The sequence below is a fragment of the Balearica regulorum genome, chromosome Z (assembly GCF_011004875.1).
Source record: "Balearica regulorum gibbericeps isolate bBalReg1 chromosome Z, bBalReg1.pri, whole genome shotgun sequence".
NCBI classification, from domain to species: domain Eukaryota; kingdom Metazoa; phylum Chordata; class Aves; order Gruiformes; family Gruidae; genus Balearica; species Balearica regulorum.
This window is the reverse complement of record NC_046220.1, coordinates 37,033,734-37,055,336: the sequence shown is the minus strand read 5'-3', so window position 1 is coordinate 37,055,336 and position 21,603 is coordinate 37,033,734. Positions and strand designations below refer to the sequence as shown.

Here is a 21,603-nt window from a genome sequence, read left to right as displayed (position 1 = left end):
CCGTTGACCAAGGCACTGTTGGATCCTATAGACCTTTGGTTCTTTATGCTCTGGGACACATGAACCCTAAGAAAGTCCTGTCATGGGTCAAGACTTTGCTTTAGCAGTTGTGACTGTGCTACACCCAAAGTTCTCCTGCCTCATGTTTCAGCTTCTCCCTCCTGGCCTCTTCCTCACCAAGATTCATGAATACAGGCAGTGCAGACCTTCATGCTTGCTGATGTTGGGCTGATCTCCAGCCCTGCCAGGTACCTGTTCAGCACAAGAGTGCTTTGCTCTGCCCCAGGGTGAATCCCAGGAGCATTTTTGTGCTCTGCAGGCACAGGCTGCACATAAGAGAAGGAGCTGATGCCATCAGGGTTCCTTCCACCTCTTTCTCCAACAGCTCTGTCTTTACAACAGTCTGAGCCGAGATCAGACACTGTATCAGAGAGCTGGGCTTGAGTGAGGACAGGTAAACCAGCTGGGATGGGCAGGGGGAGAGCATGCACCAGGTCCAGTGTCATATACCACTGGAGATGGAGAAGAGGCAGTCTCTGTCAGCCACAGCCTCCTGCCTCATCAGTGGGCTGCTGTGGACACTACCAATGCTCTATCCACTTTTTCCAAGGTCAGTTTCTGTCTTCTTAGGAAGATCATATTGCCTGAAGCAGAGTAGGGAACCAGCAGGAGGCAAGAGAAAACATCCCACAGTCTTCTCAAAAACACCTTGCCCTCTCCTGGCCATCCAGACATGTATTTGTTGCCAGAGAAGTTGTTCTGCCACCAGGACAAACTGCAGCTTTGCTAGCCCTGCTGGATGAAGTAAATTTGCATGCCATAGTGAGCAGCACTGAGCTGGCTTTGCTGGGCCTCAGCGCCAACCCGTCTCTCCCCTATTCCCAGCTTACCACCTTCTCCCATCCACTTACCGCCGCGTGCCTTCCCTGCTCCTCCTTAGCCTTGCTTCCAAATCTTGAGGAGGAAAGGCAGATCCTGACTCTGGCTGGGTCTTTGCAGCAGACATCACAGGGCAAGTAGCCTGGGGAGTTGCAAAGTAATGAGTTACTGCCAGTCCATATGACTTACAGAGGCCACCAACTTGGTAGTGGTAACCACTGGTGCAGAGGTGCTCACCTGAGCCGCAGATGAGGTGTTTGCATGCCGTCATGGTTCCAATTGTGGCAGCTCAGAGAAGTGCATCCACATCAACAGAGGGGAGAAAACCCCTCTGTGTCACTGTGTGTATCACCAACGCTGGCACAGAGGATTGTATACCGCTCCTCTACATCACGTGGAGAATGCATCCACATCTTACTGGGGATGGGAAAGTCAGTACAGGAATCTGTCCTATTTTTTCTGACTATAGTGATTTATAGGCTTGAATTTATCAGGTTTGAGGAAGGGAATTGGGAGTAAACTGTAACCAAAGCAGCGAAGTTGTAATGCTCTTTGATTACAGAATGGGCTGAACTTCAGACAGCGCTGTACAGACACTTCCATTGACTGCCACTCATTCTTTTATTGTATTTTTTCTCTTACTGATGCCTCTGTGGTGTAACCAGATCACTTACTCTCCATTTTTCAGACAGTAAGTTAGCAAAGGAAGCCAATGTAGTTGATTAATGAAATTCATTAATCTGAGAACATGAAACCTAGAAGAAACAAAGAACTTAAAGTAAATAAACTTCACATTTTTTAAATTTATTTATCCTTTATTTAGTAATAGCACCCAAAGCTGCATTATATTAACACAAGTAATAAAGCTTTCATATTTTACTCCTACCAGTGCATTTCCAAACCCAGGTGAAATGCTGGAAATAAGTAATGCTGCCATACTATGAACACAGGGTGTAGATCACAATGATTACACAACTTACAAGTGAATCCCAATGTAATTAAATAAAAAGTTGTAGTTTAGGTACAAAACCTGTAACCTAAGAACTGTGGCCATTTCTATTTCCACAAAGTACCATAACAAAACAGCTGCTGTAGGAACTATAAAGATAACATACTTAATCATACTTTTTGCATCACTTTATTGAATAATCCATGTTGGATGTACAACTTACAGCTATAGTGTGTGATGGCTACAATGATACAAGGAGAATGTGTATTGCTTGTATTACAGAAAGGGTCGTGAAATGTATGGACCTGTCTGCATATTTAACAAAATGAAACAGCAATACAATAAAACTGCACCGCATGTGAATATTGTAAAAGGTTAAGTTATAAAGTCATTCATTCACAAATCCAAATGTTTCAATGAAAAAAAGTATATAAAATGTAGTAAAACATAAATTACATTTAAAGGTCTGTACATGATTCATCCTGCAAATAGAAGCACAAAACCAGCACTTTGTACAGTATTGCTTATTTTGGTCTTCTAAAGTTCAAAAATTCATTTTCACTAAAGAGGCAGGAAAAAACATGGTTTCACATGCAATCCAGCAGTAATTGCGGAAAATCAAGTAAGTCTATAACCCCGCACAAAACCCAACACTTTTGCAATGCAGGAACATACATGTGGAGCCCTTTTCTATACTTGATAACCAATATGCAATTAAAGTTGGATTGTTAAGTTAGTGCACACCTACAATATCCCCTACAATATCCCCATTTTTGGTTAACAGTGTATTAAGGCTGCTTGCTGCTGAAAATACACAGCAGAGAAGGAATACTTTCATCCACAAATGCAGTCAGACGATCTCATTTTGAAGCTTCTGTCACAGTCATTCATTGGGAATGATGAAAGCAAGCCATCCTCTCTCCTCTCATGTTATTCCACAGGATGTTGTGGATGCTCTAAGTTTACGTGGGTTCAAAATCATTTGGATAAATTCATGGTAGAAAATTCCACTGAGAGCTATTAAACAGAAAAAAAATCCACTTCTGGCTAGGGAAGTCCCTAAGCCACAAATTACTGGAGGCTGAGGAAATACCCCGGGGAAATTCTACAAGGGAAATTGCCCTTGCAGTCTTCCCTGGGCAGACATTAGCAATGGCCTTTCAAGACATGCTACTGGGCTGGACAGACCCATGGTCTTACTCAGCAAAGCCAATTTTATGTTCAGTTTCCCTACTTGTTATCACAATACAAACACGGATCAGTATTCTCAACTTGTTATTTTTTCAGACTCAAAAAGCAAACAACAATCTCGTGTCCATTATATCAAAGAGATAAATACTATAAACTAAGCTGTCCATCACATCCAGGGCACTTCTTTATGCTCAGAGCAATTCTGCAACCATAGTTGGATTCCTTTTTGTGTTATTGGTTTAAGCATAATTCACTAACATTACACTCACATATCATGATATACATGATGTGCAATGCTACTCTGCAATATGTTGCACAGCAACAGTACATAACCGAAAAGCAGCTTCCCTCAAGAACTGTAGGACAGTAAAAAAAGATTAAACCCAGCTATTCTATACCATCATATTTGCAAAATCGGATGGCGGCAATGGTCAATAAACCTGGTATATCATTACTGCTGCACTTTACATGGGTATAGGTTTTTTAGTTTTGTTTCTTTTAGTCAGATCAAAATCACTGCTATTAAGCCTAAGGATCTACAGTCTCCATGCATGGAAGTGATGTGAAATTCTTAGTAATGAGGGCAGATTCCTTAGGCTTCTGATTGAATTTCTGCTTCGTCCATCTGAAGTGTGTCATTATCACCCAGCAACTCTGTTTCAGGCACAGAGCCCTCCTCTTCCTCCTCCTCCTGGACGGGATTCTGGGCGATGTCTTCCGTTCCATTGTGCGTGTCATCTGTGCCCTCCGAGAGCAGAGCAGCCCTGTCGGCCACCGACGCATTGGAAGGCGCAGTTGTTACGTAGCCTGTGCTGGTGGATCCGCTCCCACTGTGGTGGGAGCCTGGTTTGGGAATGATCTGGGGAGGCATCTGCTGAGGAGCCATTTGCATTGGAATTTGGACGGGGTAAAAATTTGGCAAGTAAGCACCATAGGCAGGCATTGGCTGGTAACCATTGACTGGAATGTAGAGCTGAGGAGGTGGGACCATCGGTCTCATCTGCCCTTTCATTTGTATGAACTGCGGTTGAGGGAAAGCTGGAGTTTTCTGCTTTGGTCCAATGTACCTAGCATTGCTGACGTTGCTAACTGGGCTTGTGCTGAGAGAACTTGTTTGCGTGGTGTTGCTTGCTCCAGAGGTTTGCGCTGAACTGTTGTAATTAGAAAGGTTTCCCCATGTTCTTAGCCTGTTGTGTATATCTTTAAATCTTGGTCTTCTGTTGGGAAATTCATTCCAGCACTCCAACATCAAAGTGTATATCCATGTGGGGCAGTCGTCAGGACATGGCAAAACCTGTCGGTTCCTGATCATCTCGATGACATCCTGGTTAGAATAACCACAGTAAGGCTGCAGGCCATAGCTGAAAACTTCCCACAACACAACTCCATATGACCATATATCTGAATCAATAGAAAACTTGCCATACATAATAGCCTCAGGGGACATCCACCGGATAGGAAGAAGGGAATTTCCCATCAGTTTGTAGTAATCAGCAGCGTAAACTTCCCTGAAAAGGCCTAAATCAGATATTTTCACATTCAGTTTATCAAACACCAGTATATTTCTAGTGGCCAAGTCCTTATGGACAACGTGGTGGCTTGAAAGATACTCCATTCCTGCAGCTATCTGAGTCACGATGTGGAAAAAATCTGCTGGTTCCAGGGTGGATTTTACTGTCTTGTCATCGTCAGTGCTGCCAACATCTGAATGGGGAGATCTCATCACCAAGAACTCATGGAGGTCACTGTGGGAACAATAACTAAAAATCATGCTTATGGGTTGTTCCTTTGTCACTATTCCCAGCAAACAAACAATGTTTGGGTGCTGTAATCGTGATCTCATCATTGCCTCATGTTTGAATTCTTCCCGAAGAGCCAGTTCTGCTTTGTCTTTAAGTGTCTTGATAGCAACAGCTTGTGTCTGTTCACCTGGTGCTGTACCAAAGAGATGCCCCTTGTAGACTTTGCCAAATCTCTCCTCTCCTAATTCCTCCATAAACCGCACAGTGGACAGATTGATTTCTTTAAGTTTAGCCTGAAATGAAGTAAAGAAAGTAAGTCAGTAAAAAAATCACAATATTTTCTAAACAACAGAATCTCTTATTAAAGAAAAGTTCCCAGTGGTTAGCTGCTCCAAATGGAAGATAAATTGGGTCAAAATTACTTTTCAGCTTTTTGTATATTCATATCAGTATATTGATTTTACAGTTAACCTTGAAATGAGTTATACTATTATCAGAAGTGTAAATTGAATTATGCTGCAAGATGATGAGTATAATTATTTTTACAAAGGAGCAACCATATTTCCTGCAAGCTAAATGAATAATTGGTTCAGAGTAACTCTGGCAAATGATGAGCTCTATTAACTGGAGCTGCACTTGCCCTACAGATCAGCCCAGAGGTGTCCACTGGAGATCTGTCAGAAAAGCTGTGGGCACTGGCTGAGGAGGTGGCAGCCTCCGGGTGAACTGAAACATCCCTTCCAGCAGAAGGAGGAACAAAATCTCTCTCTTTCAGTTCTGCAGTAGCAGATATGTCCTTTCTCCTCCATTGCACTGCAGGAACAGCCCCTGCCTGTGGGTAGCAGTACACAGTACCCCCACTGAGAAACCTCACAGTAGCTCTCATGAAGAGGGGGGTGGAAGAGGAGCAGAAGGAAGAAGGAATATCCCTCTGCTACGTGAAGGAAAAGGTGGCAAAGCCAAGAGTGAGAAATCCCCAGAGACTCCTTCCTACAGCTGGCAGGAAAAGCAGGGGAGTTTGTGATGGTGATCTAATGGGTTCGTCCTGACCAGCGTGGGCTGGAGGAGTCCCTGACCGAGCCAGATGCAGCTGGCACAGCTTCACATGCAGGGCAGCACAGCAGAAAGGAGCAGGGCAGGCTGGAAAGAGGCTTTAACAGGTGATTTGGGAACAAGCTCTTATTTTAGTGGCCAACAGACTGTGGACTGGACCAGACAGTTTCCTGCACAGCCCAGACTCAGCCACTAAACTTTCCCCTTATCGCACAAAATCAATGCAATGTGTTACAATTGGTAATATCCCACAAATATTCTACAGTTTCCTAAACAGATGTTGCCAGTTGTTCCAGATTGAGCATTGTTTTTTAGAGCTTGCATCTTGTAAATGCTGTGATTAAAAATTCAACATTAGCTCTGAACAGGATTTTAGCACAGAGATCAGTCAGTTGACCCAGAAAATTGTATGCAGGAGCTGAGATTTGTAGACAGAAGCCATTTTTGTTTCACCGTCCTTTGTGATACACAGCCTTAGAAACATGTTGCACTCCGGCTCAGCTACCCCCTCAGTGATGGTTCAGAATACCGGCAAACTGAGCCGACAGATTAGACAAGAACCCCCACTGTGCATCCTGCTTTAAACAAGCAAACCGGCTGCATCATTAGCAGAAGCAAAAATGAGCTGCAGGCTGAAGACTGGATCAGAAACAACAATTCTAGTCACTGAGACAACAGGCAGAATGGGGATTGACAGGTAAGGGCAAATGTCATAAAATACTTTGTCCTGAAAGCTCTTGCCCAAGACCAGGATTTCTAGGTACAGCTAGAGAGTGCAAGACCTGGTTTTCACTGAAGGAGATGGTCAGCACAGTGTGAAAATTAGGTCCCTCACAACACAGCTCAATTCGAACATCATCAGTTTGAGACACTGAAAATCACACCACTTTGGAAATATGTGGCCTAAGCAAATTATGGAAAAAAATACCTGTTTGTGTTGATTAATGAGTGGCATTTCCATGTCCTGGCTAGGAGATGCCATCAGCTGGCGCCTCTGTGGTGTAGCAGCAGATGCCTTCTGCTTGTTTCTGCACATACAGACCAGGAAGAAAAGGCAGGCGATAACCAGAGGGATGGCTATGCTGGGAACCAGGATGTAGAGGATTCCCATTTTACTGTTGTCACGTGGACCTGTCAGGCACAGACATGTTCATATTTACAATAGGTACTTCTAATGCATTCAATAGTAAAGCAAAAAAACCCAACCAAGCAAACAACCAAACAAGAACAATTTGTGATTATTTTGATTATTAATACTACATTTTAAACAAAAAGTAAACTCATATAGCTTGAAAACAGAAGCCACATTACCCTCTCCCCCTTGTCCATAATTTTCCATTAAATATTTCAAAGAACTTCGAATGGACATAGCAACTAGCAGTATTAAGATAAACTAGAAGCTCCACATTTAATGTGTTGACTGTAACATTATGCGGTTTATTTCACTTTACTTTTGAGGCTTCTGGTTATGGAAACTGCAGAACATAGACCAGAGTATCATTGCATTATCTTGTTCAAGGGATAAAAACCAAGTGAGTAGTCTTCATCACAGTATATAAACCAGTGAACTCAATGTGATAAACTGCTGCACAACATTGCAGTCTGGTTTTCTCGCCCAACTTCAGCCATTTCATCAGCATATTGCTCACTTTTTACGTCCACTGGTACTACTTCCGCCCAGAATAAAATAAATCTCACTTCGTGCTGCCAGAGTTATTATTTGTTCTGTACTTAATAGAATTATAGTGCTTTTATGTTACAGTGAGACAGACATGAAAAAGCAGTCAATGCACTTAATAAGACTGTTCTGGAACCTTACTAAAATGTTTTTTTTCTTGATACTTAGAGACTTTAGGAAAGCATAGTGATGTCCAAAATGTTCATTGGAACTGTCTGGGATGTTTTCTGCAACCCGTGGTTTTGTATTTGTGGCTACTGCTTTCACCACAACCACTTCCCAGTGTTATCTTTACACCGTGCTACATGCAACACAGAAATTTATTATAAATGTCAAATCATGCTACTGTAAAAAAGTGAAGTAACTAAGAAATTTCATATCAATTTTGAGTGCTCTTAAATATCCAGGCAATCTGTAACAAAACCACTTTTATGTGTTCCACAGTACATCTGTTGCTGCAGGAAACATGCTCTTCTTCCTAGTGAAGCATAGTATTAAGATGCTTTGTCATGTCCAAACACTGTTACCACTGTAACAGCTCTAGAGTGTAGGCTGTGCCAATACAGGAAAGTGAGTGGGACAGTATTAAGCTGCAAGAGCTGTGCTTTTTATTTTTGCTATCAGTTGGGCAGTACAGAGCCACTAGCAGATAGTGTAGGACTTTTTGGATAAGATCATCTGTTTCATGACATCTCTGCATCTGCATGTCACACATTTTCCTTCCAACCAAGGATGGTGCTGTATCTCCCTCTACAGGATCTGAAAATCCTTGCTGCCTGAAGATGCCACACAGAGCAAAAGCAATATACAACTGAGTAGTGTGAGCAAACCAAACACATACAGGTGATAAGTACGTCTTCTGGCATTTGACAAGTTAGAATGCAAACTGCATCAGTATCATTAATTATTACCTCAGTTTAAGCACCCAACACATAATAAAATATGTCACAATATCTCAGTTACAAGCTCTGATCTCCAGAAAATATTAAAACGCCTACAACACAAAACAAGGGAGCTTCATTACAGCAAATGAAACATTTGAAAGCATAACCCTCCTAAGTGAATTGTAAAACCAGGGAACATTCAACATTACACAGGATTCAGGACAGTAGTAGGGAAAAAAGAAAGAGAATACATACTACAAGAAGGTATGTCACACAGTTCCATGCGTACGTTTTTATTCTTTGTAAAACACCATGGCCCATCCATCTGACCTCCGGGATTTCGGCAATACGCATGACCTCCACCTAACTCTGGAAACTGTGTGCTTGTCAGATCATGGCTGTGGGGACTCTGGGAGTCCCAGAGTTGACAAGAGTGGCCAGACTTTGTAACGCTGACCGTCCCTCTGTAGTCCACTCCAGAACCGTTGTAGCACTGGTGATCTGCAACAGAGCATTTAACAAAGTGTAGCAAATGAGAAAGCAACCAAGGGCCAGCAAGACCAAAAGGCTTAACGTGCATAGACCATGTATGCAAAAAGTACTTGAATTTAGGTACTTCAGGGTTTAAATGAAAGCTATGAGGTTTGAAATTTCAGTTCTGCAAGTATCTGTACCTTTACACCCAGTTATTTCTGGATTCTGCCCTGGAGCGTCTCAGCTCTACGGCTATATACAGCAATATTTGGTAACTCTGAATGCAAGTTGGTACTGAGCATGTGTGGACCTTTAGACACAGGACGAGATAAATGGAACTAAATGAGAGATACGAGTTTCACTTCAGGAAAAGTCTTCAGATGCCAACAGTGTAAACCTTCCACCACTTTTATTTCTCATAATCTTCCTGTCTTCCTCACACTGCTCACTTCTTAGAGAAATTAGTGCTGTATTTCCTAAAGCTTCTTGCCAATTTTTCCTTATTTTCATCTTTAGAAAGAAGGGATTCAGGCTTTTCATCTCTTTAGACACATCACTTTCATATCTGCTGAAATCCTATCTTTATTCTCTTTCTGCTCTGCTGCTATCATCTCCTCATAATTTTTGAGTGCTTGTCTCCCATATGAATCACCTGAACTGAAGCATGTATTTTTCCATATGTTTGCAACATTACCATCTCCATTTTTCCAAGTCAGTGCTCTCAAACCCCTGCCTCTGAACCCCCAGGGTACTCACACCACGGCTGCTCTGCCAGAGGGAGCACCGCTGGCTCTGAGGGTCACAGACAACTTTTGCAGACTTTTGTTTTTATTCTCATTCCTTTTGCTTGATACGTCTTCCCTGTCTGATTTATCTCTGTCATAGTTTTCTCAGTTATTTCTGCTTCTCAACCACACTAGATTATGGCTTATTAGCACACAGCTAGTCTTTCACGCCCACCATTATGCCATGAGCCCTGCTCCTAACTGCAGGGTCAGACAATGGATATTCAGAATAATCTTATCACACTTTGAACTTAAAAAAACCCATTTTTAGTCTCTTGGAGCTTCTTTGTTGAACATTGTAAGGGGTGGTGACTAATCTCTAGGAAAATGGAGTAGGCAGAAAAATTGTCAGCACATAATTAGTAACAACAAAACAGCCCTGCTACTCCTGGATGCAAATATAAATTCACGGAAGCAAGATCAGTGTTTTCACCCATCCTGTGTGTGTGAAGAAAGACAATTACACTCCATGCTCAGTTTACAGGGTTAATATTCTCGTGGATTTCCATATAGAAAGAATGAACATTAAATGTTTAATTTCGTAACAGATTTTTCCAGTGAAGCTTCCACAGCCTGTTTGAAGTTTATTGATAGGTAAACAGAACTCACAAATAGGTGTATGGGGGGGACTCATCCAGAAAGGCAAGGATTGAGCCAGAGTTAGGGGCAGGCATGTGGGAAGCGAAGTCTGCAATGCACTGCTGCCCCTCGCAAATCTGAGCCAAATCAGTTGTGTGAACACAGTTTTATAGCCAAGGGTGGTTCATATAACCCTTTTCAGTACTAAGTAGCATCCCGTAAACTTCCTCACCATCCTAACTATACCTCACAACAGTGCAAGATTATGGTCAGTATTAATGTGATAAAAAGTAGTAGTGTCCAGTATAGCATTTACAAAAAGAATGACTGACAAAATATCGTCTCTGAGTCCCAACCTGAGGAAGAAACAAACCCTACTTTTTCCCAGTGATGAAACACCCAGACTTACATCGGCTCAGTCTCTCCACAGGGATCCCGATCCTTATGCAGTTGGCAGCTTCCAAGGTGTCAGGTCGTGGGAGATCCTCACACTTAGGCAACTGTAGCTGCATCAAGATGAGGGGGTTTGACCTAGCGATGTTGTACTCCTGCCTACAGAGATCATTCTCCAGAACTTCACATTCATCCCGGCAAAGCTCTCGTGGCTTAGGGGTCCGAGAGCGCTCGTCACACAGGGGAAACACAAAGTGGCAGAAGGATGGTATAGCGAACTGTGAGCACTGATCCGACAAATGTGTGGAAGTACCAATCATGGTAAACGCAGCTGGAAAGGAACAAAAATGGTGCTTAAGTATGAATTCACAAAAAGCAGGAGAAACAATGTAATTTTCATGTCATTTGCCTTTTACAACTTCCATCTTTTCTTGAGGGTCTGAAAGCCTACTGAGCAGAGGGAAATGAGGTTATTTCTGCTGTAAAGGAGAGTTGACAAATGCAGAGAGAAAACGCAGTGTGCCTCTGGAACCTGCACAGACCTTGCAGGACCTCAGTTCTTAGGAAGTACCCAAATGACTAGCAAACTGTTGATGTTTGACTAATTTTCCCTTGAAAGGATAAAGAGCTAAGGCAAGATACACCTGCCAGCATGCTGACATATATTTCCAAAGTTCCTAATTAGACAAAATCTGAATGAGGATCACCTAGCTTCTTCCTCTGGTAGACATTTTGATCAATAAACAAGTGTTTTTCAAGTTTTGACAGGCAAAAGGAAGTGTGCCATCGGTATTTGGGGAGATAATGCTATTAATGTACATGAGAAGCCTAACAGGCAGCAGTTTGGGGAAAAATGAATGTAATCAATCTAGCATGCTGCTCACGTTAAGATGAATGTCATAATGAATTAGGAACTTAATCCTCCCCTTCAGGTCTCAGCATCTACACACTAACATTTATCTGAGAGTTTTCTTGCACATTGCAAAGAAAGACAAATGTGCATGTGCAACATGTATCAGGGGATGAATCAAGCTTTCAATGTAGGAATATTCATTCCCACACCGGAAAACATAATTTGTAAGTGAGGCTTGCTAGACTGCACATTCCACCAATGCACACTGTAAAAAGAGAGGAAGTTAGCAGTTCAAGTCATTCAGCAGTCTATTTACAACCTACAAATCAATTCTTTCCCACTTGTCTAGCTCTCTCCTTTCAACCATCTACTCCCTGCTGCCACCTGCTATCAGAGAGTCTCGTCTCTTCCTAAACACCACACATGCAGCAAGCAGCTCCAACTCCAGCCTTTTGTACTGTTTACACCTTTACTTATTTTAACACAGGAATATTAACACAGGAATATAGGGAACACTGCATGCAGGCCTCAAAAGATAGCTGTGAAATGTGCTTGTCCCGAAGACTAAGGGGAAAAATTAAACCTGGAGGAGTGAAATGGTTACTCTTGGCTATTTGAAACACCAACTAATTTTTGTGAAGACATTACATAATTTAGATTGGCATGAATGAAGAGTGCACAATTCACAGTCATGTCCTTATTTTGATGGGAGGCGCAAAAGCCAGAAGGACTGTGTGGTGGCAACTAAGGGGTTTATTTTTTTAATTATTAAACAGCACAGCAAAGATACTGCTAGTCACATATATCCACAGATCAGGGGTCAGGTGCATACACTCTTTCTTGTTGGCCTTCCAGTCTTTTAAGTCATGCCTCAAGTATTTGTTCGGAACGGTCCTTCATTTTTGAATAGAAGGCTGCAATTCTCACCTAACCACATGGCCAGGACTGAACAGCACCAGGGGCTGTAGATGCAAAAGGAATGTATTTCACACATCAGCACAGCAGGAAAATGAAAATCCAGAATGAAAGTTCTCGATAAACGTTGCCTGTGACCTCGTGAAATGTTCTTGGATTTGGGCAGTAGGTGTCACCGTTTCCCAAGCACAGCCTTCCCTGAATGCCCTACGGCTCTCAGCACAAAGACCTTCCACCAAAAACTGCGCTTAGGAAGTACGGGCAAAAGTATAGGCAAAATCTCAGCAGCAGTTTTACAGCAGATTCTTGCAATACTTGTTTTACATATAAGAAGACTCATAAGAACCAAGTATGCTGTGAAATACTAAGGGTTATTTTGGATAAGGCATTTGGTATGTCCTTCATGTGCATATAGTTTGAAAATGCTCTGTTATTAAAGGATTATCATTACTGCCTAGCTAGGCACTCGGCAGCTCTACATGGTGGTTTGCAGAATTTTCCTTAAAAAAACCCAGTTCCATCAGAAATTCTGCTCAGCTCCAGGACAGAGAGTCCCAACCCCCAGGCTCCAAAATGTAACTGATCATCAGTGGTATTAGGGATCCAGCAGCCAGGTCATGAATGTCCATGGTGTATATTCCAGAAACAAGTGTAACTTAACCAATAAACATTTCCTGGAAGATATGACAATTTTTTGTTTGTGGTTTTTTGTTTGTTGGTTGGTTTTTTTTAAAAGGACATTATGAACCTAATTCGCAGAGTTACACATTTAATCATTTCAGACAGCTGAACATTTCCATGTTGCTGAAAAACATCCAAACAGGATAGAAATTGTATCATAGAAAAAAAATTGAATTAATAGTATGAATTAATTAATGACATCATGATAAAAGAGGCTGGAATAACACCAGTGTCCAGGAGAAAGGAGGGAGGGGAATACGTCATAACAGCACAAGGAAAGGTCAGCACCTGGATTTTGCCAGTCCCAGAATCTGATCACCACTGCAAGAATGGAAAAAACCTGACCTGGATTTCTGGCTTGACAATGAGCCTTTAAGGTAATATCTTTAAGGAGATAGAGCTCACAAGGGAAGTCAACTTTTTGGCAACTAGTTATGTTAAAATTGCAGATTCAATTAGTTAGCCATATCTGGCCAGATGCAAATAAGCTCCTGCTGGACTGGGTTATTTGGTCATACATGACAATAAACAGTTTGCTCTGTTCCACAGATTCATTTGCTTGCTCTGCTTGTGTACATCAGAGTCACAGCTGCTAATGTTGGCTAACTGAGTTCCAGTGAAGAAAATCCATGTTGATGTACAGCCCAGCCCACTAAAAGTCATTAAGGTTTTGGATGCATGTTTTTGTACCAAAATGATGATCAGAGAAAGGATCAGCAAGGGCAGAGCACAGGAAGGCTGACTCTTATTTTATACAAATCAATGTGAAATCCAGACTCTGCTGGGATTACATAACAGGGGAGAAAACCCCAGGGAAACGCCACCATACATTTTTCAAGAAAATAAAAACCCAGTAATTTTTTATTACATCACAAATTGATTTTTTTTAATAAATATTCCCTTTGACTCCATCATGCAAAAAGCTTCAGTATAAACTACAGACTGTTAAAAAGTCAATGCTCTGACATTCTACTTAAGGACATGGAAAAAGCTTCTACACATGACAGCAGATATTCATCTTTGCTCCAATTTTGCTAACTGCGCAAGTGCGAAACTGGCTCACCTCCTCTAAACCTTAATACAAGGATATCTTAGTCACTGACCAATGAAACTGAAAAGGATGATAGCACCATTTGTACCTGAATTGTGTATTTTCACAAATGTTTTTTGCCCTGCTGCAGACATGTATAAGCTTACCAGTAATTCGGTTTTCAATTTCCCCTTGCATCTGGAGGGAGTCCACATAAATGGTCCTGTTTCCAATGATTCGTGCACACGCAATTCCCCTGTATGGCTGACAGAACCCGTCTTCATGGTAATCTTCTCTGCAAAGGACAGGTTAGGATTTTATAAGCAGAAGTCTAGCTGTCCCCAATGAATTTTTACAAAATATATTCTTATAAAAGGAGAAAAACCCAAAAGACTGTAAATCTGAAATCGTTCCATTCCCCAGGTGCAGCTTTCTCCTCCAATTCTCTCTGCACTACCTTAGAAGTATTAATGAGGCACCCTGTAAATCACTCATTAGAGAAAGAAGTAAACTGAAATCAAAGATTAATTTAAAAATCATATGCTAATAGTAATGGGATTTGACAGATGAGTCTATTAAAAAGCTGTTAGACTGAGACAGCAACTAGGTATTGTTACATGTGCCCATGCATTTTTGACATCTAGCTACACCTAGTACAATTAGGCAAACAGTTGGTTCTCTTTTCCTCCCTCCCTCCCCTTTTCTTCATTTCCTGTAGTGAACAGCAGAAGAGACATCGCCAAGCTTTAATTAAAATAATTCAAAATAATTTTGAACTCTGAATTAGGTAAACAGAATAAAAAGCAATCAAGGTTTTAACCTCTTTTCCTCTTATCTCTAGTCAGAGTCAATGTCAAATTCCTCTTCCAATATGTATTTTAATACATTTTTCAATTCAATGAAGTTTTGGGCCAAATTTTGCTCCCTTACATCAACATAAATATTTTGGCATAAAAGTGCTTAGCCTAAAGGCTCAGTGGTTCAACACATCATCCCCAAAGCCCCAGTAAATAATACAGAGCTGATCTGCAGATCATAACTGAGCACTGAAAAGGGGCTTCAGAGGAAGAGTGCTTGTGTGTTTCCTCTGGCACGGCACAGCCTCTCTGCTAGAATTCACTAGCCTGATGGATTCACATCACATCATTCACTGCAGGATGGACCAAAAAAAGCTATAAAACATAATATAGAAAACCATGACTCTTGAGTAATCCTAGGACACCCAAAAGCTTGATCAGTTTCTGCACCTAAACAGTCAGTTCAAAAGTCGAAGGTACCTCTCCCATACCAGTGATTTTTTAAGTATTACTTCAATACTCTTCTGCAACTTTGTACTTTATTATCTTTGGGTATCAATACCTGTTTTGGTCACCCACTTCTCTTACAAATACCTTAGCATACCACATGAGCAGGACAAAACTGTCAGTGAATACGTGTAAAACCACATAACTTCAGCTGGGCCAAATCAGCACGAAAACCTGCTGCCTGACTACAGCTAGCCATGATGAGCACATCACCCAACACCTATGCAGTGCTGAGTGCAGCCCGTTATTTCCCATATCTTATTCTGTCTTAGTAACCTCTTTCCATTTTTCCTCTGCTATGTCTCCCTGATAAAGCTCATCTCTTCAGGGAAATGTTACCGTTATTTCTGAAAGTATAAACTCTTTGGCAGTGGAAGGTTGGGCAGGATTGTCCGTACAGTATAGCCAAAAGCTGGAACCATCAATCACCACTCGAGCAGCATCCCTCTCTTTCCTCACAGAAAGACAATGACTTAATAGGACCTGATCCATCAAATAGCTGCTAGATAAACCATGGTGATATGAAGTGTCTCATGCAGTTGTTGTTCAGATCTGGTTTTTATTCCCTATCACAGTATGATTGTTAAATATTCATAAAGCATCATTTTCTCTACAAACTCTGAAACAAGTTCTGCTTCCACAAAGATATGTAAGTTTTTGATTATGGTGGATGAAGTAAAGGAGGAGTCTTCCTGGATCAGTTAATTCCTGCAGTGAAATTATTTCACTCTCATAACAAAACCTCCAATTTTGCAACAATTGCATCATGCCTGAAGGGGCAAAAATATCAAAGCATTTTGTCTATGCCTGTTTTATGATCCTTGACCACCTCAGTAGGAAGTCAGCAATTCCCATAAGGAACTGAATGAATATGAAACCCTTATTTGACCTCTTTCTCAAGAGTAAATTCATACCCCTATCCTGCAGAACAAAGTCTGCAATGTATTTGACTGAAACTGTACCTCACACTTCAACTCTCAGTGCAGGGCTCTCTTGCCAGCACACACACACACACAAAAAATCAATAAAAAATAGCACTCCAACCAGTATGAGTATGGTGACAAAAGCAGTGTGATCTCTTACTTAGCTCAGTTTATTTATTTCTGTCAAGAACTTCTAAATACAGCTTAGATACTATATATACACACATATGCTCCTCTCTCCCATGTTATAGTCAACTGCTGATTAAACTGAACTGGATATGCATTACCATGAATGCAAGCGAAAGTAAACAGTAACCTGATGTCAGATACTCTGACAGAAGCTGGGCTGTTATTTTACATCATTTTTGTCAGGTCAGGCAACTCAATGAATACAGTTTGATTAGTACTAGCGATCAAGGGGACAAAATTACATTAGTCTTCTTAGGAAAATTGTTAGAAAGCTCAGAAGTAGCAGCACATAGAGTCCCCTTACAGCTACATGTATGCGCAGCACATGGCAAAACATCTACAGCAAAAAGCAAGCTGGGGGGAATCTGATAAAACAGCGCAGGAGCAGCGTCATGCTCAGTTCAAACAAGAGTCTTTGGAGCCATGTGTAGCTTTGATTCGTACCCAAAACCATATGCCATCAATTCAGTTGCTGATCAGAGTAAGAATTAAAAGCTGCTGAAAATAGGCAGAAATACCAACTCCTCAATTTCCTGCTGCTTGAGCTGTAAAGTCTGCTCTGATCAAGAACCCTGGTAAAAGCAGAAATCTGACTCCACAAAAGGAATCCAGAAGAGTTCAATTTGTTCCACTTGCAGAAGTCCTACAGGCAAACTGCCATGGGTACTTTTCTACCTTTGTTCTTTATTGTTTCTTTCTGAGTGTTTCAAGATGGCATCACCTTTTCTCACTAGTGATTTTCTTACATTTTTATATAACTATTTTTTTTACAAAACAGAGTCAGGAACATCCTAAGTGCTGACATTCTTTTTTCACCTTTGCTGCAGGGCAGCACACCTGGAACGTGAATTTTTTCAGCACTTAATCAGAGTGGAGGTAAGGTATATTCTCCTACTGAGAGAACTCTCCTCCTAACTACTTGTCAGATGTTTGATCAGAGTTTGGATTTAAAAATAAAATCATACAGAATCTGACTGAGCACATACTCTATTTCTGAAACCCCAACTTCGATTTCTTAGGATGAATGCCACTAGTTTTCCAGGTCCAAAAGGTGATCTTCTGCCAGAACAATAAAGTTAAGAACTAGCCTTTCACATATAAAGCTAAAGCAGGAGAATCTTTTATTTCTGGCACACACAAATGAAACAAAAATATGGATATTACTTTTATGTACAACATGGAGTGTCTCTAAGTTTGACCAGGCTTACCAGGTCCGGAAATACCTTGAAGAGCCAAGCACTGATAAGACATTTACAAGTTCCTTATCACACATGCACTGCACCACCTGATTAAACACAGTCTGCATTCAGGTTTGTGGGCAGAAGTCTGTATGAAATGGAGAATTAACCAAACAAGCAATATAGAAGAAAGGTGTAGGTTCAGTGGTGCAGTGCCAGTTGAATCTCCTCCCACTGACAGAAACCATAACTTCCAGGGACATCTGTGTCTATAAAGGAAGCACTGGAAGAAGCAGGTACCTCTGAAGAGCAATAAAACATAGCATGCATGAATAGGAATCTCTCTAGATGGAGGTCATGCAAGACTTCCGTCTAGGCAGATATCTCCTCTAGGAGTATATGGAGAGATTTCTAGGTGTACTGCACGTGCTGGAAAAACATAGTGAACATTACCACCCTGCCATTATGCATTACTTTAATTTCACATGTGACACAGAAAGAACACCGAACAGAAGACTACAAAAGAAAAAACTGAGGAAACAAAGAGGCTTTTCTTAACGGAAATTCTGAAATGCTGAAAGAACACATCAGGGCACAATACACTGTATGATATCTATGTAACACAATCTATTGTATGCAACTGTCACAGCTGAACAGTCCAGAGGGCACAGGAAACAAAAAAGTCTCAGTAAATAAAAGACAGCTATGGAAACTCTGTTCAATACTAAAATCACCTTGTGAAGCACATAAGACTGATGAGAGCTTTCAGTATGTATTTAGTGCCCCTGAAAACAGTGAGTGCAGACCTAGTGGTTTTGCTGAAAAACAGAGAAAACATGTGAAGGCATAACAATCTTTAGCACGGGTTCATGAAAGGAATTTTGAAAGCAGAGTTAAGAAGCACTAGATATTTATTTGCTAGTAAGATACCTTTTTTCTGATTGCATCCCACAAACTTAACTTACAAAGACAACAGAAACTTGTAAGTTAAATCTATTTTCCTGAAAATAGAAAAGACACAACACTGTGCATCAGCCATAAAAAGAAACTCTGAAATCCTCCAGAAAACTCAGAAAAAACCCTTCTTTGATTGAATACATTAAAAAAAGCACTAATTTAATAATACCCTACCAACCTATCCTTGTGATAAAATGAATAAAAATGTTATTTAAAGTTATAATTTGAGAACAATTTATTTTAATATATTCAAATAATAAATTTAGAAGTTATTTGGAGGTATACATCCTCAGCTTACGCTTCACCAAAGTAAACAATATTCCAGAGGTTAGTTTTTAAAAAAGATAATAGAAACTTTGTTACAGCGGTTTCCCACAAGCAAACTAAGTGCAGTTAAAATTTCCTATACATTTTCCCACAGCAAATAACAAACCTGAAGTTTTGACCCTCTTTCATATTGTCCAGGGATTAAACAGCTTTTAATTAAAACTGTCAAATACTAAGAGAGGATATTAGGACTCCCCCTCATATTCCATTACGAGTGGCAAAGCAAGGAAAAATGCACAGAAAACCATAGTTAGACAGTGACAAACAATGGAAATGACAAATGATTTATATCATCCTATTTGCTATAGGTAGACAAATACAACATTTGGTATATGGTAACTCATGTTGTGGGAAAGAGTTTTTGATAGCTACAGCTTGAAAACTGACGGCAGAAGCCATGTAAAGAGGATGATTATAATCGACAGTAAGATCAGAGGGAAAAGGACAGGCATCATATTTCAGATTATGAGTTTGTTTAGCCCAGTGTGTGGCTTCTTCATAAAGCACACAAGTTAAATGACCTGCAATACAAAGAATTAAAGCAATAAAGGGTTTATGTTTAATCAAAGAGAGGCAAATCACTCTGACTGATGGGAAGGGCATTATAAAGGCCTGCAGTAAAAAATCAGGAATTTCTGTTTTTAATATACATATTTATTCAAGTATACTGCATTTCAAAATCAGGACCTCTTATAATCTGGCACTACAGCCCTTGCAATTTGTTACCCTTACTCTTGACATGTATCATATCATAGTGCCATGGAGTGAACTCAAGTCACAAGGGGATCACTTTTCAATGGCTAAAATGAGTTCCCACTGAAACAGGTCACAGAGAAGATCTGAAAGAAGAGAAACACAGTGCCCTTGTCATATGCCTTATCACATCTATACAATTTGCCTCCTGTCAAAAACATAGTGAATTTATGTTGTTACAGAAATATACTTGGTACTTTCCAGTCAAGAGTGTTGTGTCTTAAAGTAATAATTACAATTGGTGATAAAATTGCTCCTTCTCACAGGCCTCCTGTTGTCCACAGGAGATCAGTGGAAGTTTTACTACTGACATTCAAGGCAACAGTCTGGTTTATAAATATTTGATGGAGGAAAAACCAGTATTGCCTGAACTATTACTATTCATCCATCGAGAAGGGCTGGGCTAGTTCCAGCTGCTTCTGACATCACCCATAACTTCTGCCCATTCAGGGCAGAAATTCAATAACACACACAAATGGGTTCGAGGTTTTAGCAAAGTTTCCAAAACCCAGGTGTACAGGAAAACTTCTGGTAAAAAAAAAAACAAAGCAAAGCAAACCAAACCAAAACAAAAACACAAAACCACAAACCATAAATCACCAAACTCCACACACCTGCACGTGTCCTGCCTACTGAAGCCAAAAAGTGAAAGGATGGCAGGGACAACTTCACTGCTGCATCAGGCCCATGCCTGGATGGAGGTACCCTGTGCCCACACCACAGGAGAAGGGCACAGGCTTCCTGCCCTACCTGTTTACTGAACAAATAGTTTCATTCTATGACTAAAGGTTTATCTGCAAATAACCCACCTTTCCAGCATATAAAATCATTTGTTTGCACATCTTCACCCACATCTAAAGATCAGCGCTCCTGGGATATCAGAAAATACCCATCAAAATAATTAACATCTCAAAGAGAGACTTCACTAAAGTACAAGAGGGATGTAAAAACTTTTCCCATACACTAAAGGAATGTAATAAATAGTATCAGAAAAGAAGGGGAGTCTAGTGTTAGAAAGTCAAAGACTAACGGGCAGGGGAATTTGTATAAATAGTCATAGCTCAGTTGAAGTCAATGGACCTATGACAATTTACACTCACCAGGGATATGGCCCGTGAATTTTGCTACCAGCTGCTCATTGAGTGTAACAACAGACCCCAAAAGCAAGATTCTCTGATGTCTAGCATGCAACTTAGACAAATATTAACAAATAGTATTTAATTTTGTGCTTTTAATCTGAAAAGTAGCACACAACAGTACCTCTAAAAAAAGGTACTTGAAGTCACATTTACTGAACAGAGCAATTGTGCTGCATTTGATTTGAATGTTTATTTCCTAGTTCCAAAAAAAGTACATTGTGAATTGAAACTCCAGATTCAATGTCTAGAATGAACAGAAAGTAACAGTTGATCTTTAGTCTACTGATTCTACTAAATGATTAATTTGTTCATGATAATCATACGATCTGAGACACCCTTTTAAGCCAGGTAATAAAGACATTGGAATGTCACTAGCAAAAACACAGCTGCAAATGCACTTAGTGTTTGTGACAAACTACAGAAAAGTTGTTTGTTAAACAGCAACTTGTAAACAAAACCCTTATTTTTAGCCTATTGCCATTATTTCCACAATGGATTATAAAATCAGTATTTTTAAGCATAAAACCTAGGCTCCAAAGTCTGTCTCTAAAACATAGTCCAAATAATGTTTTAAACATATATTCTGATGTTACCATGAAAGGAGGATGCCTTTAATGTAAGGTATTTAAAAAACAATTAAATGCAAGAAACAGGAAGGACATCAATAGGGTTTAAGCATATGCCTTCATTGAATCATGAACCAAATTGTTCTCACTAGGCATTGCCTTAAGTGGGTGTCAGCACTTC

General features: G+C 40.5%; 1 protein-coding gene across 1 annotated transcript in view; it reads right to left on the bottom strand.

Annotated features, from left to right (window-relative positions):
* Window positions 1-1,673: 1,673 nt before the first annotated feature.
* ROR2 (receptor tyrosine kinase like orphan receptor 2) overlaps window positions 1,674-21,603 on the bottom strand; it is a 160,382-nt gene continuing 140,452 nt past the window's right edge. The window contains exons 5-9 of the mRNA XM_075740189.1: window positions 14,254-14,381; window positions 10,624-10,938; window positions 8,632-8,877; window positions 6,743-6,945; window positions 1,674-5,054 (exon numbers count right to left, since the gene is read on the bottom strand). Coding sequence (XP_075596304.1) covers window positions 3,612-5,054; window positions 6,743-6,945; window positions 8,632-8,877; window positions 10,624-10,938; window positions 14,254-14,381 — 2,335 coding nt within the window. The 3' untranslated portion in view covers window positions 1,674-3,611. The remainder of the gene's footprint in view (window positions 5,055-6,742; window positions 6,946-8,631; window positions 8,878-10,623; window positions 10,939-14,253; window positions 14,382-21,603) is intronic.